Source organism: Phasianus colchicus, chromosome 2, assembly GCF_987193195.1.
Source record: "Phasianus colchicus chromosome 2, bPhaCol1.hap1.1, whole genome shotgun sequence".
NCBI classification, from domain to species: domain Eukaryota; kingdom Metazoa; phylum Chordata; class Aves; order Galliformes; family Phasianidae; genus Phasianus; species Phasianus colchicus.
The window spans coordinates 34,072,860-34,098,243 of NC_143437.1; the positions used below are offsets into that span (position 1 = coordinate 34,072,860).

At 36.2% G+C, this 25,384-nt stretch overlaps 1 protein-coding gene across 4 annotated transcripts in view; it reads left to right on the forward strand.

Annotated features, from left to right (window-relative positions):
- Positions 1 to 25,384, forward strand: part of SMYD3 (SET and MYND domain containing 3) — a 371,581-nt gene that overhangs the window by 283,032 nt on the left and 63,165 nt on the right. For all 4 annotated transcript variants that reach the window (XR_016464163.1, XR_016464164.1, XM_031592877.2 and 1 more), the window contains exons 6-8: positions 4,925 to 4,992; positions 6,327 to 6,429; positions 13,618 to 13,728. Coding sequence is in view for 2 of the 4 variants with exons in the window: in XM_031592877.2 (XP_031448737.2) it covers positions 4,925 to 4,992; positions 6,327 to 6,429; positions 13,618 to 13,728 (282 nt within the window). In the remaining 2 variants the exon portion in view is untranslated. The remainder of the gene's footprint in view (positions 1 to 4,924; positions 4,993 to 6,326; positions 6,430 to 13,617; positions 13,729 to 25,384) is intronic.

Sequence of the window (25,384 nt, forward strand, 5' to 3'; positions counted from 1 at the left end):
CAGTGTTTGGTACGGTTTCTCTAGCACTCTGTGTGCCAAATACAGTCATTGGGAGAACTGAGATCTGTCAACCATCTGTCTGGTATTTTTTCATCCTCAAATGGGAAAGATATCAGTACAGAGCTACTGGGTGGGGGATGGTGGTTCTCGGAGGTCTCTGGGGCTTGTCATTTGAGTTACTGTGCCCCTTGCACAGCATTTACTGTCCAATCCTTGGACCTGACATGTTTGAGTCTCTTGAGAATAGTGTCACAATATGACAACTGGTTACAGCATCATTTCTTAAATATTTGCCAATGGTCAGGAATATCCAGACAGCTTTCATGTGAACGAGAAACTTACTAATCCGTGAACTTGGGCTTTGTTTTATTTTATTTTATTTTATTTTTAATTTACATTACATTGGGGAAGAAGTTATGGCTTCTGTCCTGGTGGTAGGTTAGAATGTACCAGCTGTGACACACCATTTACAGAGGTGGATTCATTCTGCAGCAAAGCTGAAAATGGTATTGATCAAATTTGTGCAAATACCCTTTATTAATTCTTGTGCATGTTACTTGTGTATATTATAAGAACTATCTCACTGTGTTCTAGTAATGTATGGAAACATGTAGAGACAAAATGATTATTAGTCCTGGTATTTGTAATTTGATTTGTGCAGCAGGCATTAACCAATACTAATTTGTTTTCTTTCTCCTTTCTCCCTTATTCTAATTTTCCATGTTCTTAGTGTCTGAAATTCCAAATCTAGATGGTCATGCTATCAGGTCTGAGTCTGCTTTGTTTAACCCAAGTACAAAGATGTAGTGTAAAGTGATATTAATGAAGACTGAACTGGGACCTAGTCACCCACAAGCAGTAGGAGAGCTTCATATTAGGATAGGCCTAATAATGAACACAAACATAGTGGAATATGGTGCCAAACTGAATCCTTCATACTCTGTCAAATGAAAACACCAGAATAAATCTTCGTGTCTCTCTGTTGGACTGTGGGTTTGGCACAGGGATTGCTCAGACAGTAGCTCCAGATGCCCTGAGAACAGAGACCTCCTTTGAAGTAAGTTGCAGAGTTCTCATATTCCATTCAGAGAAGAAATAGAATGTAACAAATTGAAGCAATTTTTATTTGCTGCTGATCAAGTATATTTGAGAATAGTAGTCAGTTGGACTACTCTGTGTCTTTGCTAGTTTGGGAAAAATTGTCTTCTTCCTGAGTTACCTTACTGAGTACAGAATGCCTCTCTAAAACACGCACAGTCTCTTAAAAGAGCAAATCCTTTTATTTAAATCCATCAGCGTATGTAGTATTGTTTGTTGTTTGACGTAGCAGTTTCTTTTAAATAAACTTGCAAGATTTATTGCCACAGTGCAAACTCAAACACTGAGGGAATGATAGTTTAAATTGTCAGTGAATTGTGTGGCCAATCAGTCTATGATTTGAAGCCTTGAGAACTCCAGGAAAGCCCTGAAAAAAATGTTGCCCTGTGGAGACTTGAAAAGTCTGTGAATCTGCTGTGAGAATTTTCCCTCAATTCTCATGCTGGGAAATGTGTTATTTCAGAAAATTTAGAAGTGACAGAGGAATTTGACTTTTCAGCTTTGAAGTTCTGAAGTATGTGAACATTTTTCCTTATTTGTGAGCATGACAAACTCTGAATACTCTATTCTGTCTCTATGTGTGGATATGCACTTACAGTGCTATGGCACTGTACAGAAAAGAATGTTTAGAGGAATCAGAAAGGACAAGTTGAACTGCAACGTAAATTAAATAACAGAGATAAATGATGCTGCAGGAGTTAAGATGACGAAGACCATGTGTCTGTAGGGAAGAAATAATATCCTCAAGCAGCAGATTGCCCTAAATTGTTTATTCTTCCTTATTTTAAAATCTGGGTTCACAGAGAATCAGAACCTTGAAGATTATTGTACTGGGACTAAGATGTGTCTGTTAAGGCAGAAAGAAGGCTATACAAGGTGACCATGAAACCTGACAGAAATACACATGAGAAAGGCATTGTTTGCTTGAATTTTATTTTTCTTGGGTTTTTTGTTTGTTCGTTTGTTTGTTTTTTGTTTTTTGTTTTTCCTTTGAAAATAGAGTCAGTTAACTTTCAGGCACAACAGGTTTTGATCCATAACTGATTTTTTCACCTTATCTGGGAATAGGCAGTGTACCTGTACTCTTTTGAGCAATGTTGGATAATGCAGTTCATCTTTCTGAGCGACATTGAACCCCAGGAATCTAGGAAAATGGATTTTTCTTCAGGTCTTGTGTAACAGAAATTCCTTCTTCCTCTTGTTTCATGCAAGGCATTGTCTACAGCCTTAACTCCTTGGTGGACTGGAACTCTAGCAGTCCCCTTGGCAGGATTCATCTTTAACTTTAGGAGATTGGAAACCTCTTAAAAGCATATGTGAACAGAAATGTGGGGGATATTCAGATGATTTTTAGAAACTTTGTAACAAATCTAAAAGGAAACCAACAACCCCACCCTCAGTTGACGGAGTATGATAGATATTTTGTTTTTTATATCTACTACCAGTTGAAAACTCTCAGTGGCAGACTGTCAATATATCAGAATTTCTCATGTCATAGGTGATATTATTTCTCACCACTCTCTCTCATCCTCTCTCTCCTCTTGCAGACAGAGCAACCATAACAAAGGGCAGCATCTGTGTTACATTTTGCATGGACATCACTGGCTAATTTTTATCCATACCTGAAATTAACAGTGGGGAAAGATTGTCTGTTAGGAAGCTAATCTGGTCAGACTATGAGCAAAATCATGTAGCCTAAAATTCATGGGAGCAGTTAGACTTCTGCCCGTGTTTAGGTACCTACATACCTTTTTAGATGTGACTCTGAATGCTTCTGATTCCCAGTTTCATATTGGAAACCACAAATAATTAGAAATTAGATGATATTCCACTAATTCATTAGGATGTTGAGATGCAACTGCATACCATGAAAACATATAAAACAGAGAGGATAATAAGTGCCTCACAGAAAGCTACTGATGAAAGATATTCTTGGTACCTGAATCTCAGAGCATCCATTTATTTCACGTTGTTCTTTAAGTATGCCCTATAAAAAGCAAAAAGTAAGAATGTTGTGACTTCTGTGTGTAAAACTTTTCACACAGATAGTAGAGTACATACCTTTACTAGAAAAGGATGGAATTGTCTCTACAGTGATCAAAATTCCACATTGTTAAATATAAACAGTTTTATGGTAATAATAGGAGATTTGCAAGGAAGAGGGATTCATTTACTTCTAAGAAATGCCTGACCTCTGCTACTTCATAATCCATTAGAGAAAGCTAAGGTCCACATAAGCTGGCATTCTTTCTCTTTTACCTGGAAGGCGTTATTTTTTCAATAAGTACCAAAATCAAGTCAATATTTTTAGAGCTAGTGTAATTACCACTTGAAATGGTCTAATCTTTGCACTGAAGTTGTCTGATACTTTGTATCCAATGCCAGTTGGAAAGAAATAATTAAGATGTATTTGGTAATTTAACTGGAACATTTGAATAGGTTACATAAATAATAGACTAATCATAAAATTGTCTAACCATTTAAAATAACATAAACTCTACTGCATATACTTTTATGTGAATTAATGTTGCTGTCAGAATTTATGAGAAATCTTGAAAGAGGATTTCATTCTTACCTTATGGTTAATGCTCTCATAAATAATAATTCGTCAGTTCTGTAAGACAATATGTGCTATTAAGTTGTTCAGTGCACCTCTTTGAAATAGAGGTGTGCATTTAATGTTCTGCGCAATTACTCTATGGATAAAACTGCAACTTTCAGATCTCATTTTTAGAACTGCCAAATCATACTCTAACTTATCTTTTAGTTCTAAAGAGAATAAATGGCACTAGTAATCTAATGTTACATAGAACAGATCTGGGACTTTTCTTGTATGTGCAAGTATTGTGCAGTCTTTTTCTGCATAAAGTATTATATGGGTGTATCATTGATAGCTGACCAACAAATAGTCAAAAATATAAATAAACAGCATTAAAAAAAATAAATATGTTTTGCCCCCCAAAAACCAATCTGATACATTAAAGGACCATTAGAAATTGTGTTCTGGTTCTTGCTTAGGCCCATGAAAGTGATAGTGGCTAATCATTTACAAATTGCTGATCTTTCTTAGAGCTGAACACCACTACTCCTATTTGATATTTTGGAATCTGACTCTATCTCCTTGCATGGAACTTTCATTCTTTTCTACTCTTTTGTAAAGCTACTTTAATTTTGTATGAGTGAGAGGGAAGAATGCAGTATCTAGTGGAATATTTGAGATGAAAGTTTAAATTTATCTTTAATTATAGTTTGAAAATTATTTTACGTGATCTTGTATATGCAAACCAAAATATCCAGAGAGTAAAAAACGGGCAATTGTGACATTTTTGTATGTATTTTTGCCTGTATCACATTGCCAACAGTCAAAGCTGCTCTCTACTTTAAAACTGACCCAGCTATATTTGTTGGGCTCCAGCACTCATTATAATGTCTGTGACAGCCTGGCATCAGTAGAACATCGGCATGGAAGCAGCCACTTCTTTTCATCTGCTGTCACTATCATCTGTTCTGTAGTCTCTGGGCTGAGCTTCTCAGTCTCTGTGTAGGGTATTTTTTTCCCTCTGGACAGGAAAGTAGGGCCTCTGCATGTATTTAACCCCACATTTTTGCAGGATACTATTATTTCTGCTTTTAATTGACTGCAGTTTTACAGGAGAGTGTGTCCCAGATGTGATTACTCCTAAATGAAAGAGCACTAGTGTTGGACTCGAATGTTTCCCATCCAATTACCAGTTGCCCCTTCATTTTATTTTGAAAGTTTTTTCACTTGAGTATGGGGTTTCCAAATGAGTCTGGTAATCCTGGATTTTTTCCCTTGTTTTTACAGGTGACCTGTAACTGTTTCACCATCAGTAATGGAGAGATGCAGGATGTTGGTGTTGGCCTATATCCCAGGTACCGTGGACACTGTTTCATTCACAGGCAAAATCCGTTAGGTTTTTTTTTCCTCTTTTGCTAGGTACCTATAAGCACCATCAAAGTAACAGGTAACGTGTTCAAACAAGAAACTGGGAAATGCAAATAAATTAGAAGAGAATAAAAAACAGTCATCAAATTGAAAGCATTCTTAGAAGTTCTGATTACAGAGTTAAAGCAGGCGAAATAGGATGTGTCTTTATTTTTATGGAGATTGTGGTCATTTTTAAGTAAGAATAAATGCTAACATTAGAAATGTGTCACTAAGGCTTCCTAAAAAAATTGAAAGGAAATATGTTCTGTGTTGCTTTGAAGGATAAATATTTTGCAACCAGGAGCCTTCTAAATGGTCAATTAAAAGAAAAAAAAAAAATTGAATGTGTTTATTAGTAAATTACCATAAGAAAGTAAGGTAAAAAGTTAAACCCCTTGAAAGATGATATTCGAATTCTTGTTTGTACTGGTTAAGAAAGATGTACCAGGTAAGGGTTTGCATTCATAGAATTTTGTTACTGTGACTATCAATGTTGAACATGAATAATTGAACGTTTTATCTTACTATATTAATTTCTTTGTGTGAATGTAGGGTTGAATTGTATTGTCGGGATCTAAAGGGGCCTGTTGCTGTTTTTTCTTTTCCTACTAATGTCATACATGCACGATTTGACTGAGGACACAATCTTGAGGCCTGCTTTGTAACAAAGAAATATAAGGGAAAGACTGCTATGAGGACAGGGAAATTAATGTTATGAAAAACACAGGCCAGTCATCTGATTTCAGAGTGGAATGGAAACAAATCTTTTCACGTACTTTGGGAAAAATGGAACAGTATTTTGGAGCATTATTATTAGTTAAAAGTTTTCTTTCCATTTAAAAAAGCCCCTGACTGGCAAGAAGGTAGCTGTGTTCTTTAATGGTGCCCTGCAAAAGGATGCAAAAGATTTTTTCCCATTTCAGTTCAAAGCAGCTTTAATTTTGCTATTTCAAATCACTCTGAGCAGTGAAAATTGTGAATTTGAATATGTAGTTCCCAAATCCTAGGCAAATGCCCTTCCATCCTCTTGCTCCCATGCAGATTTTAAGGAAGGCAAATTCAGGCATGGCTTCTATTTGAAGACAGACATTGATAAATGATATTTTTTCTTCCGTAACCATGAGCAGCCCATCTTTCAAGGATTTTATTTATTGATAACTTAATTGCTTGATATGTAAGATGTAATATAGTTATTATACTATATACTTCTAAATTATGTCCACGGTAATGACAGTGTACTAAAGTTTTTTTCTTTCTCTCCCTCTACAACCCCTCACAGCATGTCTTTGCTGAATCACAGCTGTGACCCAAACTGTGTGATTGTTTTTGAAGGATACCAGCTTTTACTTCGCTCCGTCCGAGAGATCCAGATTGGCGAAGAGGTAATTAACTTGTCCTCCCTTCCATCACAAACACCTGCAACAATGACATTTCCCTAAATAAATTCCAGACTGCAGGGTCACCAGCTTAATATTTTGATGATATATTGATGCCAATTTTTAGCACGTAGCTATCAGGGAGAAAATGATTAATAGAATCATCTCTTCACACTGCCTGGGCCCCATAATCATTACTTCCCATAAATCACTAGCAGTCTTGATAAATTCTTGTTCCTCCTTTCCTCCTCTGGGCACTTCATTTTGTTTGTGTTTGAATGTCTTTACCCTGTTTCCATCATGGAAACACTTAGAATATTTCTGAGTGGAATGCAGTGTTCACCAAGTCGTTGCAACAATAAGCACTTGTCAGGCTGCAGCTATGCTATAGTAGTAAACCCTTAATTGGCAGTGAAAGTAGCAATGCCAGGTTTGTTTTTTTGTCATTTCACTAGGAAAGACTTCAAAATATCACTCACAAGAGATTTCAAATTCTAAATTATTCACAGCTTTGTTTTTAAGACAGCATTCGTATTTATTTTGAAAACAATTCATTTGTAGCTAGGTAAGCATTTAGATGTAAATGTCTGTCAGAGAAATGTAATGCAGAATTTGCTTAGTAAAGCCTGTAAAGAGAAATACATAAGTAATTTGGTATGTAACAATGACCTGTGCAGTTCTAGCTCTTAGTTGTTTCATAATCATGACCTCATGTAAATATGGTTCACATCAGTAATTCGATATCTAGGAAGATCAAGGGCATACATATTATAATTTGGGAGCAGCATCTCTTCCTCCCTATGAATTGTTGTTCTTTTTTTTTTTAAATGCATCCTTTCTCTACGATCAGAATATGTAAATGGTAAAATATATGGTTAGGCAAAATACTGTGGAGAACCAACACCAAAGCTTTTGCTTAATTTTTCTGACAAGAGAAATCTTGTAGGATGCAATATGCTTTTGTGGAGCCAGTAAGTGTAGCCATTATTCTGTCTGGCATTCTTGTTCAAGCTGAGTTATATGTACTTACACACACTATTCATTTATCTTGACTTCTTGATTCACAAAGATGGGTTATTTATTTAAAAATACAAGCAGACTGTAGTGTCTTCCCAGGATATAAGTGCATTAATCATTAGAGCTCTACATTTTTATTTTTATGTACATGAGTATATTTTTCCAGCTGTGATGCTGTGACCCAAATTTTAGACCTTTATGTATCTCTAACACACAGAAGTCTCCAGGTCAAAATCAGTGGTGAGGTAGATATGGTGCAAATTATAAGACACTTGTAAGGTAATCAAGGGAATAAATATAAATGATAAAGTAGAGCAGTTCAAACTAACTTCTTAGCAGTGACTTGGATAGTTGTGTGAATATGGACATCAAAATGATTACACCTTGTGGGTATCATGTTTTCTAAGAAACTTTGCCTCAGAAAGGCAGAATTTTCTGGAAAGCTCAAGTTGTTTTCTTTGATACTTTAATGGCTCCTAGTTTTGGTTCTTAAAGGAAAACTTAAGGAACATATAAGTGCATATAATAATATCGTATAAAACAATATAATTACACATCTTGCAACCAGTTTCATATCCATTGAACAGTCCACCCATCAAATCCATACCTTTCCAATTTGGAGAGAAGGATGTTGTGGGGGACTGTGTCAAAGGCCTTACTGAAGTCCAGATAGATGGTATCAGTGGCTCTTCCCTTGTCCACTGACACAGTTATATCATCATAGAAGGCCACTAGGTGTTGGTCAGGCAGGACCCGCCCTTAGTGAAGCCATGCTGATTATCCCATATCACTTCCCTGCCTTCCATGTGCCTTAGCATAGCTTCCAGGAGGATCTGCTTCATGATGTTCCCTAGCACTGAGGTGGGCTGACAGGTTGGTAGTTCTCTGGGTCATCCTTTCTACTATTTTTTAAAATGGACCCAACATTGCTTTTTTCCAGTCACCAGGGCCTTACCGATCTGCCATGACTTTTCAAATATTGTTGAGATTGTCTTGGCAATTACATCAGCCAATTCCATCAGAACTCTGGGGTGAATGTTGTTGGGACCTGTAGACTATACTGTCTATGGTATTATACTGTATAATATCAAAAGCTCTGAGATGGTATGATCGACATTGTGTCAAGTCAACAAGAAATCTTAAATAATTATGAGCAGTAGAAAACTTGCCTGATGCTGTTCAAGCATAAAGATTTAGAATGAAATCCTATAATAATTAGTAGTGAATAATCACTAAGATGCATTAGAAATAAGAAGCTTAGTAGCAAGTCAGCATGAGATTAGAAGAGCTCTGGGGCATTACTATTCATAGAGGGCAAACTTGATAGGGCTTCTGGGCACTTGCCAGGAAAGTATCAAACTCTGGAATATGATGTATTCACTATGGCAGTGAAAAGTCAAAAATATTTTTGAGTGTTTTAGTGCTTTCTGTAAAAGAATGCTACAACAATTTACTCATATTTATCAGTTGTTGATCACCTGTAATCACAGGGAAATCAGAGCCAGAGTGACTTGAGGCAACTGCTTGTTGTGGTCATCTCACAATTATAAAGAAGGCACAGGAGATGTTTAATTGTGCACCAGTAGGATACATGCTATTATACTGAATGTGTCTGCTGTGGTGTGATGCAGACTTATTCTGGAATCACATTTATGCCTCAGTTATACTTAAGAGGGTTCATCCTATATACAATAATTATACTGGTCACCACTGATAAAATGTTTGCAAGACCATAAGAACCTAAAAAAATAATAATTTCCTGATGGAAGTTTTCTTGTTTTAGTCTTGTGTCTAGGCAGATGTTGGCTTTGCATGTTTTTCACTGGAGGACATGTAGCATTTAATGGGTTTTAATTTAATTTTTGTGTGGGCTTTCAAATTTATTTAGGGCCAAAAAATAGGCAGTAGGAAATTAGGACTCATATGGCAGAAGAAAATTTTGGCCTGAGTCCCTGTAGAATAAAGATGCTAAATCTGATGATGTTGTGTATTTGGAAAGCCAATCACTTCTATAATCACATGCAGAAATTCTAGCCTCTTTGGTCCTCTTTTGTGGCAAAGGCAGTGTTACCAGTATTACTTGAAGCACTAAGAAATCACGAGTCATAATTATTAGTTTTTAAATAATTTAAAATATGTGATTTAAATATGTGATTCATGTATAATCACTTGGTTTCCAGAGCTAAAGCTTTAAGAAAGCAAAATGTGCTTCAGGGATCATCATAAATACAGAGATCTGGGAAGATGGAGAATTGTCTGTTCCTTAGGTGTTACTTTGCAAGACAAAAGTTCAGATTTATCATTGGGTATATTGTTTGGATTTTGTATTATGGTTCTATTATATTGCATACTCTTTGAAGGCAGAAAGTTACTGTTTTAAACAAAGACACTCTGTGTTCCCTTTGGCTTTCACAATTTTTAACAATTTTTTTGTTAATTATTGTGTCTACTTGGAAATTTGCAGACAAACATTAATTCATTTTGCCTACTCTCCGATCAGAAGTTGCATAGCCGTGGTTAGTTTGGTGAGTAGCTCAAATCAATTAGTCATACTCAAGAGACAGGATGTATGAGAGGATGTTGAGCTCTGCTCCAAAATGTGTGCATGGCTTCATGTCTACTTCAGAGTTCAGTAAGAGCAAATTTGTGTATTTTCTGCTGAAAACCACATAATATACAGTCCTCTTAATTTTTAAATGCATACTAAATAAAATTTGTAATTTCCTATGACCAGCAGTAAATATATTCTTGATGAATTTTCAACAAAGATGTATAAGATTTTCCTGGAATTCAAAGTCATGTTGGTCATAAATGCCAAAAGAGAAAAATCACAGCCTCGTGACCTACGTAACTCTGTCTCAAGAACAGATGTTTCTACACAACCCTAAGACCCTGAGACTCATTGCAAAACCAAGATGACTTACTTCTTTTTCCCCTGCCATTTGCATTAATTATAAGTGAGTTTAAATTCTTACAGAATCCTGTCTAAAAATTCTGTGGCTTATATGAAACAAACAAACAAAAAAAACCAACAACAAAAAAGACCCCATAAATTGCAGCATGGCAGTACTGGAAAATCTTGTTCATGTCATTTGGGAGATGAGGAACATGAGAAACTATCCACCATACCCATGGTTAAAGAATTTCTCTGTTGGAGCAAGAAGTATGGCTTAGACAGTGTTGCATTTCCAAAGAGAAGATCTTGAGAGTCAATACATCTTCAGGCTTTTAAGCAATTCCCCTGCCTTCATAAATGCTATTTATGTATTATGTATTCTTCAACGTGGGGAAAAAGATTTACTACATTCTTCATAATCACTTCAATAAAGAGGCAAACTTTGGTCAGCTGAAATAATGTTTTAATTAATCCCACACATCTCACATGCAAATACCACTAAGGCAACCTTTGATAAATGGGCATGTATCATAAATATGTACAAGTTAAATGAGGCTTGTATCTAATGAAGAGATCCAAAATTTAAGCAAGTGTAGGAATGAAACCTGAATACAGAATTTTTATGTTTAAGCAGTTAAATGATTACTATAGACTTAGTCACCATTAGGTTGGTCGTGTTTCTAAATATTCTAACTCCATTTTCCCACTCACCAGCTACAGACGTTCTTTTCACTTATGGCAGGAGTGGGAATTTGGACTTGGGCTTCTAATGGCAAGAGAAACCCTAAATCATTAAATTGTTAAAAGAAGATATCAATGTGATGAAGTCTTTTGTCCTCCTCCTCCTGCCTAGTCAGATGTTCTAATCCAGAGCAGGTTGTTGAGTGGTTCATATCCACTTCTCTTCAGTAGCCTTTGAGAGAAGAAATTACTGGTTTCAAACTTGTTCCTGCTTTTCAACTTTCTGCAACACATGTGGCAAGAGAAAAAAAAAAAAAAAAAGGAAAAAAAAAGAGAGATTCAGAAATGGAAAGGGAGAAATGATGAAGCCTTGAAACCTTGAGGTTGAAAATAGAGCATGTCTGATGCTAGCTGTGTGTTTGCTATGCAGCATTAAAACTGAACTCTGCCTGTGGAGAACAATTTTGAGGGAAACCATTTGTGAATTGCAAGAAAGCATGGAGATCAGGGGCTTGTGCTGGGAGAGAACAGTTGGGCTTGGAATGGCTGAAGGATGAGGCCTACAGCTTGACTGGAAACTGCTTTGTAGGAAAGAAGAGACAGGTCTTTCTTACCACACTAAGGAGGATTCAGAGCAGGACCCTCTAGAGGAAGAAATGAAGACATATCATCATTGGTTCACTGAAGTTGCTTAAGAGACCAGAGTAGGGGAACAAGGACTGTAAATTTGGCATAATAACAGTTAGTGATTAAGTGTGGGGAAAATGTGTAAGATGCATGCAGGGAAAGGAGAAGGGCACAGCTGAGACTGACTGTATGACTTAAGGCAGTCATTTGTATCAATAAGAGCTACATAAGGAGCTAGAACGGTGGGCTGGAAACCAAGCTTAGATTGGTAGGTGTGAAGAATAAGACTGGAAAACAATACTCGTGTCCAAGGGCAGAGAAGAGAGAATGAAAAGAAGAAGAGGTTGGAGAGAATGAGACAGAAGAGATGAAACTTGGCAGAGAAGACTGGAAAAGAAATAGGCAAAGTGATTTCCATCCATTCCCCACAGAAAGCTCAGGAGGAAGCCCACTGTTTCTGTGTAAAGGATTAGTACAGACTGTTCTGCTTTCCACCTGCAGCAGTGAAACAACTCTTCTCTCAGCTGAGAAGTGAACAAGCTTTGGCAGAACATTATTTAGAAAGCAATATCGAACAAAATTCTTTAACTTTCTGACTTCTGATAATGTGTGGAACTTAATTTGTCTCTTTAATAAACTACACTGTCAATCTTCAATTAGGTGACCGCATATTTTTTACACAAGCTTTCTGCGTATGGTTGTTTTAAGTGCTTGACTTCACTATCTCAGTAATCTTGTTTTAATACAGTCCTCCTGCAATAAGTAATCACAGTGCATTGTAATAATAAACGAAACAGAAATGCACGCATTATTTTAGTTGCTTGCTAATTGCTTGTTTAATTAGAGTACTCACTAATTTGAAAAATGCAGGTTCTAACAGTGGACTTCATAGTCATTAGTAGAAATTGGTCAGGTTTTCCTGTGAGTACTTTGAGTGGACTCTCATGGTTTAACTGAGAACCATGTGAAAATTCTCCCAATTAGTTGAAGTGGGTAGGCTCAGGATGAAATAATATGACCTGATTTTTTAGCTCTGACCTCTCTGGAGTGTTTCAAAGCGTGATGGGTTAGGTGTACAGTGTAATCACTATGTAGCGTTTATTTCTGAATGCTGGTCTGAGATGGGCTGTTATTTCTTTATATTTGTTCCCTTATCATTAGTTTGTGCCCACACAGCACTTCAAACATTTGAAGAACTCTACAGATGGTTAGCCTTGAAAAATTCCTTCTGGCAGATGTCAAAGTCAACAAACAAGTGTTCTCTGTAATTCACTGGAATTTGTTATGGAGTATGAGGAGTTTAAAATAGCACAAATTTAAGCATTTTCTTCTATTTTTCATTTTAATACATTTTCTTTTCAATAGTTTCAACAACTTTGACTGCAATTCTTTTATGGTTTTTTTGTCATGAGAGAAACATCACAGAGGGACTGGAGACAGGGATGACGTAAGAGAAGCCTAGTGCAGGCTCATGTATAACACAAAACATATATTTGCAAGAAAGTGACTGTTTCCAATTTCCAATAAATTTTTTTGAGATAATCATTATTTGTATAACACAGATGTTACATGCACACTTCAGCTTTAGAGCTAGACAAAAAATGAGTTTTCATGCACAAAGATCTCAGCTGCTGAAATTCCATTCTTTTTTTCTTTCTTTTATGTTCTGTTTTGTTTTTGTGTTTTTTTGTGTTTTTTTTTTTTTTTTCCTCCAAGGTTGAATGAAAATCCGGAATAATGATTTTTTTTATTCTTTTTTTTTTTTAGGATTAAAAGTTTCAAACATTATTAATCTGGAAATGTGAAAAAGCGTTCCTCCAATGGAATTTGTATTTGTAAAAGTTGACTTTTTTTTCTATATTATCTGTTAAGATTTCATGTTATGCAGAAAAAATGTATCAAAAAATGTTACCTTAGCTGCGTGTAAAATTTCTGTAAAATGTACCAAGTGTTTCTGTATCTGCTGCACACAGCTCACCGTCAGCTATATTGAATCACTGATGCCCACCAGTGAACGACAGAAGCAGCTGAAGCGCCAGTATTGCTTTGAATGTGACTGTTGTCTCTGCCAGGATCAAGAAAAGGTAGGTTGAACAAAGAAATCTCTTGTCAGTGCAGCAGAATTTTCCAGGGGCATTCAGCACCTTCCCTACCTTTATGTGGTACTTATATTCTGCTATTAATTGAATCACCAGTATAGTGAAGGAAGTAACCCCTGACCTTAGTTATGTTTATGTTGACACAAAAAACAACCGTGAAGGAGAGCAGGAAATACTGACCGTGTTATAAGAATTTCTTGCTAAAACGTGCAAGCTAGGAACCACTTTCTGTTCTAAGATGTAATTCAGATTATTTTGAGATTCAAGGAACTCTGAAAATGAATTGGTATGCCTTTCAGCTGAAAGGAAAGGTTGATTTTTTTTTCTATTAAAAAAAAATAACATTGGAACAGAAACTCATTGCTTAATGCAAGAGGAAGGTTTTGCTTATCTTCATAATAATGTTAAATTCTGACAAACAATTGCATCAGTGAATTTTCAAGAATAACCACATACATTTAGCAAATGTCAGAGCTAAGTGACACCCATGGTGGTGAATCTCCTTGTACAACTACTCATGGCTTTTATGCTATCTTTTGGAAGTTCTGGGAGCAGATGCTGTTGTAGATAAAATTTTGTTCAATAGGACCTAAGGTTCAAGCTGGCCTTGTTTAATCCTTTTTGGGTTTGCTTCATATTTAGACAGCTCAAGCAGAATAATTCTGGCTGCAAGCCTGAGGTGAGATCAAATGGAATATCTAAAATGAGGCTGTAAAATTTATTCATAGCAATTCATGCACTTTGTCTCTCTAGTTATAGATACACTCGTTCTAATTTTCAGGAATGAATATTTTTCATAAGTCACATGCCACAGCTTGGTGTGTTCACAATAGACCAAATGTGAAAGATTTTAGTGAAATTGTGATTCTGAAGAGTGTGGCTTGATTCATGAAGTGATTGCTGAATGGATAAAGATTAAAAATTAGTCCAACAACAACAGCATTTTAAAAATGTTTGAGGCAGGACAGCTGTTTTTTATTTTTGTTCAAGTCAGAGTATGCTCATTAAAAACATAACATATCATTTGAATCATAGATAACCAGCTCAGAAAAGAGACAACAGAAAAGTTTCAGGTTTATGACATAATACTAATTGACTTCCTGTCCATGTGTAAAGTTGCTGGCATTTTGTGCCTGACGAAGATTGCTGCAATGCTATTTGGAGGGAATGAAGGCAAGCAAAAACCTCTGTCTGTATTTAAAGATGCTCATTCAAGTGCCTGCCATGAAATCTCAGATTAGCTTTGGGGAATGGCATCTCAACACAGATGTAGTGATGATTAAGAAGCATAAACATGCTGACGAGTTTTTATGGATCACTTAACAGTCTGTGGAAGGGGAGGCAAGTGACATACAGACCGTTCAGCATGTCAAATGTTTTAAGGAATAAGATCCACAGGTTGGAATACACTTACAGTCACTAATACTCAATATACGCTAATACTCAATCTACAAATGCTGTATTGATGTTATATGTATGCACATTATGGAAAGTAATAACCTCATAAATAGGTTAAAATTATTTTTTTTTTCTCTTTGAATGTTTTTTAAATGTGTTTTCAATTCATCTTCAATAGATTTTTTTCTTTATCTTTTGGGAACATTCCCTGTGAGGGAAAGGTCCTTCTGATTGCGTTCTGAAATTCTTTAAACTTTCTCATTGTTACCATGTAAAGACATCCCTGAAAAGCTAGGATCTCTTCTCAACATTGTTGATGTCTAAGACAACATCTTCTTTGTCCTTCATTTCGATAGAGGATAATTAGATATAATCTTCAGCAATCTTCATAGTACTGCATTTCTTTTCTTTGCAACAGAAATATTACTGTTGTAACATTTTTCATGACTAAATTGGTAACAGGTGCATTTGATCTCAGCCTCTGATGATAAGCTGGGAGACATGCAGCATTATAGGTACAATGGAAGAGAGAATTTTTTTGAAATCTTGGTTTTTGACATTACATCATAGGTGGATTGACATATCTGAAACTAATTGAATGGCAAAGTTTTTCAGTAGCATCACTTCTGAAATACCCTTGGTACTGGCAAAAATTTACAGGACACCTTGGAAAATTTTTTTAAAGACAAAATTTAGTTGACAAAATAGGCAATGACTGTAGCTCTGTGTGATTGAGGGTGGAAGCTTTAACTTTGTTATTCAATAAGTAATAATCAGCTAACAGTAAATTTCTGTATTACAACAACATTGCATAGTTAATACAGTGGGCTTAGTCAAACAGCAATCCAGTTCATAAATCTTCGTTATAAGTAACAATGTAAGTTCTAGTTTCCTTAGAAATGCCTTATACCTTCAAGTTCTTGGTTGGCTTACTTGTTTTTTCCTCTTTTCTTTTTTTCTCCCTTCTTCCCTTCTCCAGTTGTACTTATCAAAACTCCCTACATTTCCAATTTTAACACTTACAGAGATTGTATTTTCTTGCTGCTCCCAAGTTCTAGTCTTGCAGAGTATCTCTGCCAGCTGCTGAGTTTCTACTAGAGACCAGTGGAAGTTGACAAATCACTCTTGAGATGCACAGATTTATTTACAGTAAGGTCAAATCCTTTTCACTGTACCTTTATTCTACATCTTTTATAATTATTTAAAAGTGATCCTGAGAATCCTGGGGGAAATACACATTAAAGAGCATATAAAGCTTATATGTAGTTGTACATGCTTACACATCTGCTTATTTATGCATATTTTTCAAGATACTTTGCAGCATCTCTTCTGGTATATTTTCTAAAGAGTTCTTCTCCATATCCAAAGAAGAGACAAGCAACTTATTCATGCTTTCTTGCAATAGGCATATACTGGAATGGCTTTGAGAGGTTAAAGAAAACCTTAGAGCAAAAACCCGCTGTTTAAAAAGATCAAGTTAGGTGAGATGGATTACATTACTCCACAAAAAGAAGAATCTTATGATTACATGTCTCTATAGTTCCAGATGGCAGGGAGTGCAGTTTCAACTGCATAGGTTATGCTTCAAATATTTGTCTCTGGTTGCTACTTTAGATACATTTATAATATAGCTAGTGTAGCTGCTTCTTCACTGTTATTTGAGCTTAAATTGATTAAACTAGGATGATGGTTACATAGTACTTCTTTACTACAGTTTAACTATGTATACAAAGAAGAGTAGCATACCAAAGTGCTCTATTGCTATTCTAGTTTATGTGATTCTACCAGGGGTTTTTCTAATTTCCGTTTTTTTTTAGATTTCTGGTAAGCTATGATTTAAGATGCAACTTATCTGTGGAGAAACATTTTTTATTTCTCATTTACGTTTAATGTGGATACGTGTAATATTTTATGCAATAGCTATATAAAATAGCAACATTCCCTCTGACACCATCAATGGCATTAACATTCATAATCACTTTGTCTTTATGGTAAGATATCGAGGCTTTATACAGTGTAGCTACTGTCTCTATTTGCTTCCCAATTACAGTTCTTTTGCACAATTGTTCATATCTCAGACTGTTATATGTCAAATTCTGCATTTTCAAGTATACTTGTACCACATCCCAATCACAGGGACCCTACTCAACTGTTGTTGAGACACAGTGACTCACCCAGTGTAAGCAGACACACGGTGCTAGAACTAGTGGAGAGGACCATGTCTGTGCAGATGGCCTGGCACTGCATATTGTATGAGCTAGCATTCCTCTTTGGTCACTGCTCTTCAAAGGGATTCGTGGTGAGTCTCTGCTGGCGAAGCATTTTCTGGCAAACCCAGGTTCATAGCTGTCATCAAGGATTAGAAAACATAGAAGGTGAACAGGGGTGACTAGCTTTAGCTGTGGATCTCAAATAACTTTTGGTGCCTGGGTCCCAGTGTTGGCTTCACTTTAATTCTTGAACATCATACCATAATGCTAGCCATTTCATTTCAGCAACTGGTCAAGTGGCCTGGCTACTGATTTAATATGGGAAGAAAAGCATGTGTTAATGCACCAGTGTAAACAGGTTAAGATTGAGGTGATCCTTTTTACAGTACAGCTACTGCCCCATTAAATAGTACTAACTGCAAATCTATCCAATATTTTTAATTGATTGTGACTTGAGATGAAAAACAATTCAGTAACTAAAAGAGGGAGAAAGATGACCTCTTTTTAAGTCACTCTCAGAATGTTCGCTGGCTCTCAGTATTTCAAGATTTTGCTGCTGTAATGTCTTCATTGTATCTCTGTTGTATTTATACATTATTTACTCGACATTTTTAGGTCAATCTCCACTGTAATTCTGAAGTGTATTACTTCCTAAAAGCTGAACTTCTGGCACATAAAAGCCCCTTACATTAATTATAATTAAAGATGGGATTACACTGATGACAACTATTTTAAAAGGAGAATGTTTTTTTCCAGAGCCAGATTATTGTTCACCTTTTCAGCCAAGGATTTACAGGAGATTTGTGCTTATAGAATCACTTCACTATGAGTTGTCTTTCTCCTTGGGAGCCAGGATTTAATATTTTAGTCTAGCTTGGTTTTTGGAATGCTTTTATTTATTACAAGGTCAAAAGCAATGGATTTGAATCATTTATACATTTGGCCAGTGTTTGATACTTGCCAAAGCTAATAATAACATAATGCCAGTAAGTACTTTATTCCTTTAATCAGTTTATTGCTCTGCTTAGTATTCAGTCATAGTGCACTCTGAGTTTTGGTACGGAACATCACGAGTCTACTTTCCAACTTGAAGATTCTCAGAATTAGGTCATCTGAACAGTAGCCAGACCATCTGCTTCCATACGAAAATGTCATCTACAATTCTTTAGCTGGTATTACCCTTCCATGCACTCACCAACTTTTTTATAAAAGCACTGAACAAGCTCCTGAAGCTACTAGATTTTTGACTTTTTTTTTTTTTTTAATATCCTGAGAAATAATGAAATTGTAGCTTATGATTGTCATTAAATGTAAATGGTCCTTTAACTCACTCAGTCGAATTTGTTGTGGAACATGTCCGTGGTTGACTCGTCTCAGAGGTTTCTGAGAGTAATTTGAATATGGTTTTTACCTTTATGTTTCATGTCAACAATCATGTTGAAGAACATGTGCTTAAATCACAGGAGAATTGTTACATGGGAAAGAGGAGGCTGAAGGGAGACCATATTTCTCTCTTCAAATACCTGAAAAATGATTGAAGCAAGAATGAGGCTGTTTTCTTCTCACTGGTGACAGGTGACAGGATGAGGGGAAATGGCCTCAAGTTGTGCCAGGGGAGGTTTAGGTTGGATCAAGAAAAACTTCTTTATAGAAAGGGTTGTTAAGCACTGGAATGGGCTCCCCAGGGAGGTGGTTGAGTCACCATCCCTGGATGTGTTTAAAAACCATTTGGATGTGGTGCTCAGGGACATGATTTAGTGGAGGGTTGTTAGAGTTAGGGTAGTATGGTTAGGTTGTGGTTGGACTTGATGATCTTTAAGGTCTTTTCCAACCTGAGCAATTCTATGATTCTATGAAAAACAGTAGTATTGTCTGTTGTGAATTAGCATGTGAAGGCTTCATCTAAGATTTTTACTCCCCTCCCTCTGGGAATTTATATTTAGGACACAGGAAATATAAAATAGTGTGATAAGAATTGCTATTTTAATTGGCTGGGTTGCAAAGTTACTGAAGTTTGTTTCTCATCTTCTGTAACATTCATTTATTTTCAGGTATTTGCATTTTCACTTTTCCAAGTATAACATGAAAGATGAGATCTCCAGACTGATTCGAAAAATAAGGCCTGGGAAGCAAAGAGTAAGCAAGATTGTTGAAAACAAGTCTGCTTGTTCAGATAACTGAACATAAAACCCTTTGATCAAAACAGGGTAAAGTGGGAGCATCTGTATCTCTAATGATTATTCTAAGGCACTTACTATTTAAGGGTATGTTGAAAAAGAAATCAAAAAGCAATAGATCAGGACTTTGTTCCAACAAAAAGCTGATTTAATAGACCTGCTAGCAAAATATAGGGTTATCTTATAAAATAGGATATCTTATTTTATAAATACTGTGTTCATTCCTCATCTTTTTATTTGTTTACCAATAGAACTGCCTTTAAAGCAAACTACATCTGGAAGTCAAATCATCTCTATCATATTTCACCCACCCACCCTTTCAGCTGAACATTAGTATTGCCAGTGGCAGTAATTAGCTGCCCACTAAGATACAATGTTAATTCTTTCCATAGGTAGTTGGCTGATTAACTGTTCCTTCCTTCTGGCAAGACATTTGGTAATGAAGTAAATCCTGGATCAGATCCTGAAATCCATCAATCTAAGAGTCTTCTGTTCCCTTTCAGGGATCTTACTTTCTTCATGCTTCGTAACAGCCAAGGACAAATGCTTTGGTTTTTTTTCTAGTGCCAAAAATGCCACTAAAAACCAAGGCAACTGTTTCTGGACTCTCTTGTTTGTTAACAAAGGCATCTTCTCTCCAGCCTCTTAACATTTCATACACGACTTCTGAGGCTTCTTCCATCTTTCAACATTTTAATTGTTTCCCCATCAAAAGGCAGTCCCACAAACAATGTCAGACAGTGACAAATGGTCTGTGATCATTTTTCCGTGACAACTTACCTCTCCTGGTTGCTTCAGGACTGTGCTCTGGTCATTACTTGGCAGCAGTCAGCTCGAGCTTGCTTAGATTGTCAAAGGTCATGGAAAAGATACTGCTGCTCATAGAAATAGACTGGAGCTCAGAGCTGTCTGCAGTCTCCTTTCTTTTTTGGGGCACCCTCAATAGAGAAACCAGAATCAATTTGGGCCAACAGTTTTGTGTTTGGAGCCAACATAAGAGAGACTTGGAGTGCCAAGTAGTCCAGCTTTCTGCTCATCTGAGGGGAGCAGAACCTCATTCTTTTCAGGCACAGCCATCTAAATGGAAATATAAATCTTTTGGCAGATGTCTTAAGCAGAAATATTCTGTCGCCGAGGGAAGGGAATCTGCTCCCATTGCTGCTGCACACTGCAGCATCCACATTTAAGTGCCCAACTAGTATTCTCCTTTCCAAATGTCCAGCTTATTTGGAACTGTCATTAGAACTAATTAGTATTAGGTTTTTTGTTTTTTTTTTTCCAGTGGTATCATTCATCTAGCATTCACTTTTTCAACTCTGCTTGGAAGATAAACAGAAATAAGAAGAGTCTGGATAAGCACTTCAAAATAAGCTTAAAGAAAATAGAAACAATTTCTATTTTCTTTTTGTTCTTTCTGAGAGAAACAACAGTAATTTATAACTAGATCAGACAAGGGCCACAAATAAGATCAGAGGGCTGGAGCACCTCCTCTGCAAGGACAGGATGAGAGAGCTCAGGCTCTTCGGTCCTTCAGTCCAGGAGAAGAAAAGGCTCTGGGAGGACCTTACAGCAGCCTTCCAGTACCTGAAGGGGGCCTAAGGAAGGCTGGGGAGAGACTTTTTATAAAAGCATGTAAAGATGGGAGAAGGAGAAATGGCTTTAAACTGGAAGAGGGTAGATTTAGACTAGATATTAGAAAGAAATTCTTTACTGTGTGCATGGTGAGACACTGGACCAGGTTGCCCAGTGAGGTTGTGAATGCCCCCTCCCTGGAAGCATTCAAGGCCTGCCTGGATGGGGCTTTGAGCAACCTGGTTTAGAGGGAGGTGTCCCTGCCTATAGCAGGGGCTTGAAATTAGGTGATGTTAAAGGTCTCTCCCAACCCAAACCATTCTATGATTCTATGAAATCAGACAAATCATATTCCAAACACCTTTTCCATCGAATTATTACATCTAAAGTTTCTGCATATGATACTTGAGATGGGAAGTTAACTTTGCTCATGGAAGTTAAATATACTGTTAATGTACTGTCACTGGACAGTGTATTACAGCCCAGAAATATGGTGAAGAGATGTTGTACTCTGAAGGGAGCAGCCTGAAAACTTTTTTATCTCATTTGGATTCCTAAAATCCCACTGTAAGACAAACCTTGAATTCTCTTTCAATGAGGATGCTATAATACCTTGTGTGTGTGCACCTGTAAAGGTGCTTTCTAATATCAGTAGGACCTAGGGGATGCTTTTTTTCTTGATCTGTTTATCAATCCCTTTCATCTCAGCTCTGTAGAACTGTTCGAGATGTTTTCTCTAGAGTGTTTTGTTGCTTTTTACACAGCTGAAATGGCTCTCCAATGTTTTCTTTCCTTGTATTTGTTAAAAATCAGCACATCTCCTCTTTCAATTTGATATTCTTACTATTTATTTGTTCATGTTTCTGTGGACCCTCTGGCAGAGGGCAAGAAACCCAAGACATTTTGTCCTTACAAGATGTAGGAGTCAAGAGCCTCTGAACTCTTAATCTCTCAGTGTTCCCATAAAGAGGATAAAATTTCCAATTTCCTGTGACAAATAGAAGTTGGGGGTGTGTAGAGATGGTTTTGGAGATTTTTTTTTCGAGTTTCTGTACAGAACAAAAAGGAATCTGAGTCGTCATTTGCTAGAACATTTAGCAAATCAATTATCTCCCTGAATCATTTTGCTTTTAGATAATTTTAAATGACAATGAAAAGCATTGGTCACATTTAGCAAAAAAAATATTGATATTGATCTTCATAAATCCCATGAAATAGATGTTAAAGTTGAAATACAATAATTTTTAGTTCAAAAAATACAGTACATTTTTATAACTGACATGCAGTAGGTTTTAATTTCCTAAGCATGTCATGTAACTTCTGGGATATGAATTTAAAAAGGGAAGGGAAGGAGGGAGAAGGAAAGGGAAGGGAGTGAAAATCTTTTTCATCAGTTATGTGGATGTAGTCTAAATCCTTTTCTGTGAAGGAATGAATGACTAAACACATAGACACTCAGGAAACATTACTTTTTAAGCACCAAACCAAGACATCAACAGTAAAGGTAACAAACATTCTGAATCACACCAGTGTAAATAAAAAACAAGGTAGAAACAGGTTCTTCATCAACAATTTTCAACTTGTAATAGCGTACAGTTTTATGGTTCACTGATTTTTTTTTTCTTTTTGCAATAAGTATGTAACAAACATTGCAATGAAAATGAAGTGTAGGTAGAAAGTTACTTTTGAATCATGAGGTATTGTCAGTCATTGGCTTGCTATACTTAGCAGTAATTAAAACAATGCTAAAGTGTTGTTGTTTATATCAGATATCTTGCCTGTAGATACACAAAGGCAAAAACAGTCCTTTCAGTGCCTAAATCAATTCCAGTCTTTAATTAATATCCTCTAAGGTCTATTAAAACAAGAGCAATGAGCTCATGTGAATAGCAAGGAAGTCTATAACTTTTGAGATTGTAAAGATACAGCCAGGCTGCTTTGGAGTGAAAAATTGCTATGGTAAGCAATGTGCTGGATCAATTTCTTGCCAATAATTTAATTAATATTACAATAGTGTGGTAGTTGAAGCTGTAATTATAAATGTTTGCATTTGTGAGTTCAGTTTAGATATGAATCAGAAATTTGTGTACTTGTGTGTGTGTGTGTGTGTGTGTGTGTGTGTGTGTGTGAAAGGCAGCAAGCTTGAAAAGGCTGAATTCACTCTGGCCATGTGAGTTACAGCAGAGGAATGTGTAAATTGTTGACCCTCTGCAAGATCTCCTGTTATTTTCCACAAGATTGCTCAGTCAATTGTATTACTCAAGCTGTTGATTACATAGCAAAGTGATTTGAACTGAGGAGTGTGGTAGAATAGTGCATCAAAACTCACAAGATTACCTAACCACAAACATTAAGTAAAAAGTGCTGCTGCATCATATTGCTTTAGAAATGATAAGAAAATGTTTTAGGGCTGACAAGTGTTGGTCATAGACTAAAGTTTCTGCTGTTTCTTTGACAATGTCTGGACAACTAGATTTTTATTCTTGAAATGTCTCTGTATATTAGGGTTGAATCATTCTCAGGCACAAAGAGTCTTTCTGAGCTTTGAAAGCTTTTGATGTGATTCCAGTTCTGTCTAAATAATGGGGTAGTTTGAACATAGACATTTGTTATAGGGGAGAAATACGCAGTGAGGCTGTGTTACTTAGGACGTATTTCATTAATGAAGGTAGGGTTACATGTTCAGAATGCAAAGTAAGCTTTTTCTCCCCAACCCAAACCCTCACCTGCAAAAGAAATACTTAAAAATGAGGTGCTGAGATACCAGGCATTTCTGAGTGACAAAACTCATCCATTTGAATGGGAAAATTATTTTAGGAGAACAGTACATCTCTTCTCTAAGCTCCAAGTGAAATAGTGCAGAGTACTTATCAGCTGACAGAGAAATACATTACTAATACTGTGGACTGTTTTAGACAATTGAAAGTCCAATATTGAAGTATCACTGAATAATATTTTTCCAGCAGGTTCCTTACATGTGAGTCAAGACGTCTAATGTTCTGTACGTATTTTAGAAACTAGGCTACCTCTTCTTGCTTTGGATCACTGTCCACTGTGCTGCTGGCTAGAAGCCAACTGCACAATAGATTTTCAAACAGTAAATAAAGACCCTGAAAATAATTCAAAGGTGTTACAGTAGTTTCCATAACATTATGTCATGTTAGATGATGTCCTATTCACACTTTGGATTATGGCCATTTTCCTATTTTTCATGACAATTACAAAAAAAAAAAAAAAAGTCAGTATTATTGAATCAGGATAAGTAGAAAGGTGCTGACAACAGGTTGTGTCGATCAATTGCTTGCTTTACAGAACATTTTTAGCTGCTACTGTTAAAGACCTTGGATAGCTTCTCCAGTTTAACTTAGATGGTCATTAAGAATTCTCCAGAGTAGAAGTTCTTTAAATGACTAAAATGCTGTATGACATCTTTTAAGGGTATTCATATACCTCTCCTGTGATGCTATGAAACTGATACTCAGCTACAAAGCAGTCAAATTTGTTGGCAACAATTCTACAGGAGGAAACTCCAGGTACTGTCCACTCATACGAGCTCTAATTGTACAAAATGAATTCAATCACTTTATTAATGATTTTCAAAAAACTGGTAGACTAGTCAATGTGGGTTTGTGCATTGACATTGAAGAGGCAAGCAGCATGATAGTGATCTAGGTAGTCAATTTTGTCAGCTGTCCAGGAATTTCCCCTTTCACTTTTGAAATCTGTCTAATATTTTAAGGTATAGGGTAAACGGATAACTGTATATGATCTTAATTACCTTGCATGTGTTTTTTTGAATCCTAAATTCTGTGTATTTCATATCCATTCATTCAGAAAACAGTGAATTTATGCTCCAGTGAATACTGTCATTTTACATTGCAGTTTACATTAAAAAACCTAATTACTAAAGCTACCATTTTATCAAGTGATATATCATGCGTTAAGATATTAAATTGTTTTCCTGTGAATGTTCAAAATAAATACATAACTTCGTGGTATATATGTCTTCAGGTAGAATCAATTATTCAGTGGCCATACATTCTTCAAATCAGTGAAGCATAAATGCAACTTTGATGCAGAAACAACTAAACTCAGCAAAATGTTTAGTCATCTGCACAAATATTAACTTCGATGGAGTTTAAGCATGCATGAAACTTAAGTGTACTTATGATTGTGGATTATGTGTGTGACTAACTACATATTCTGAGAATTTAGGACCTGTGTGTCTCATGCAGATGTACCTGTTGCATCTTCATTTGTAGACTCAGGAAACAGTGTAGATTT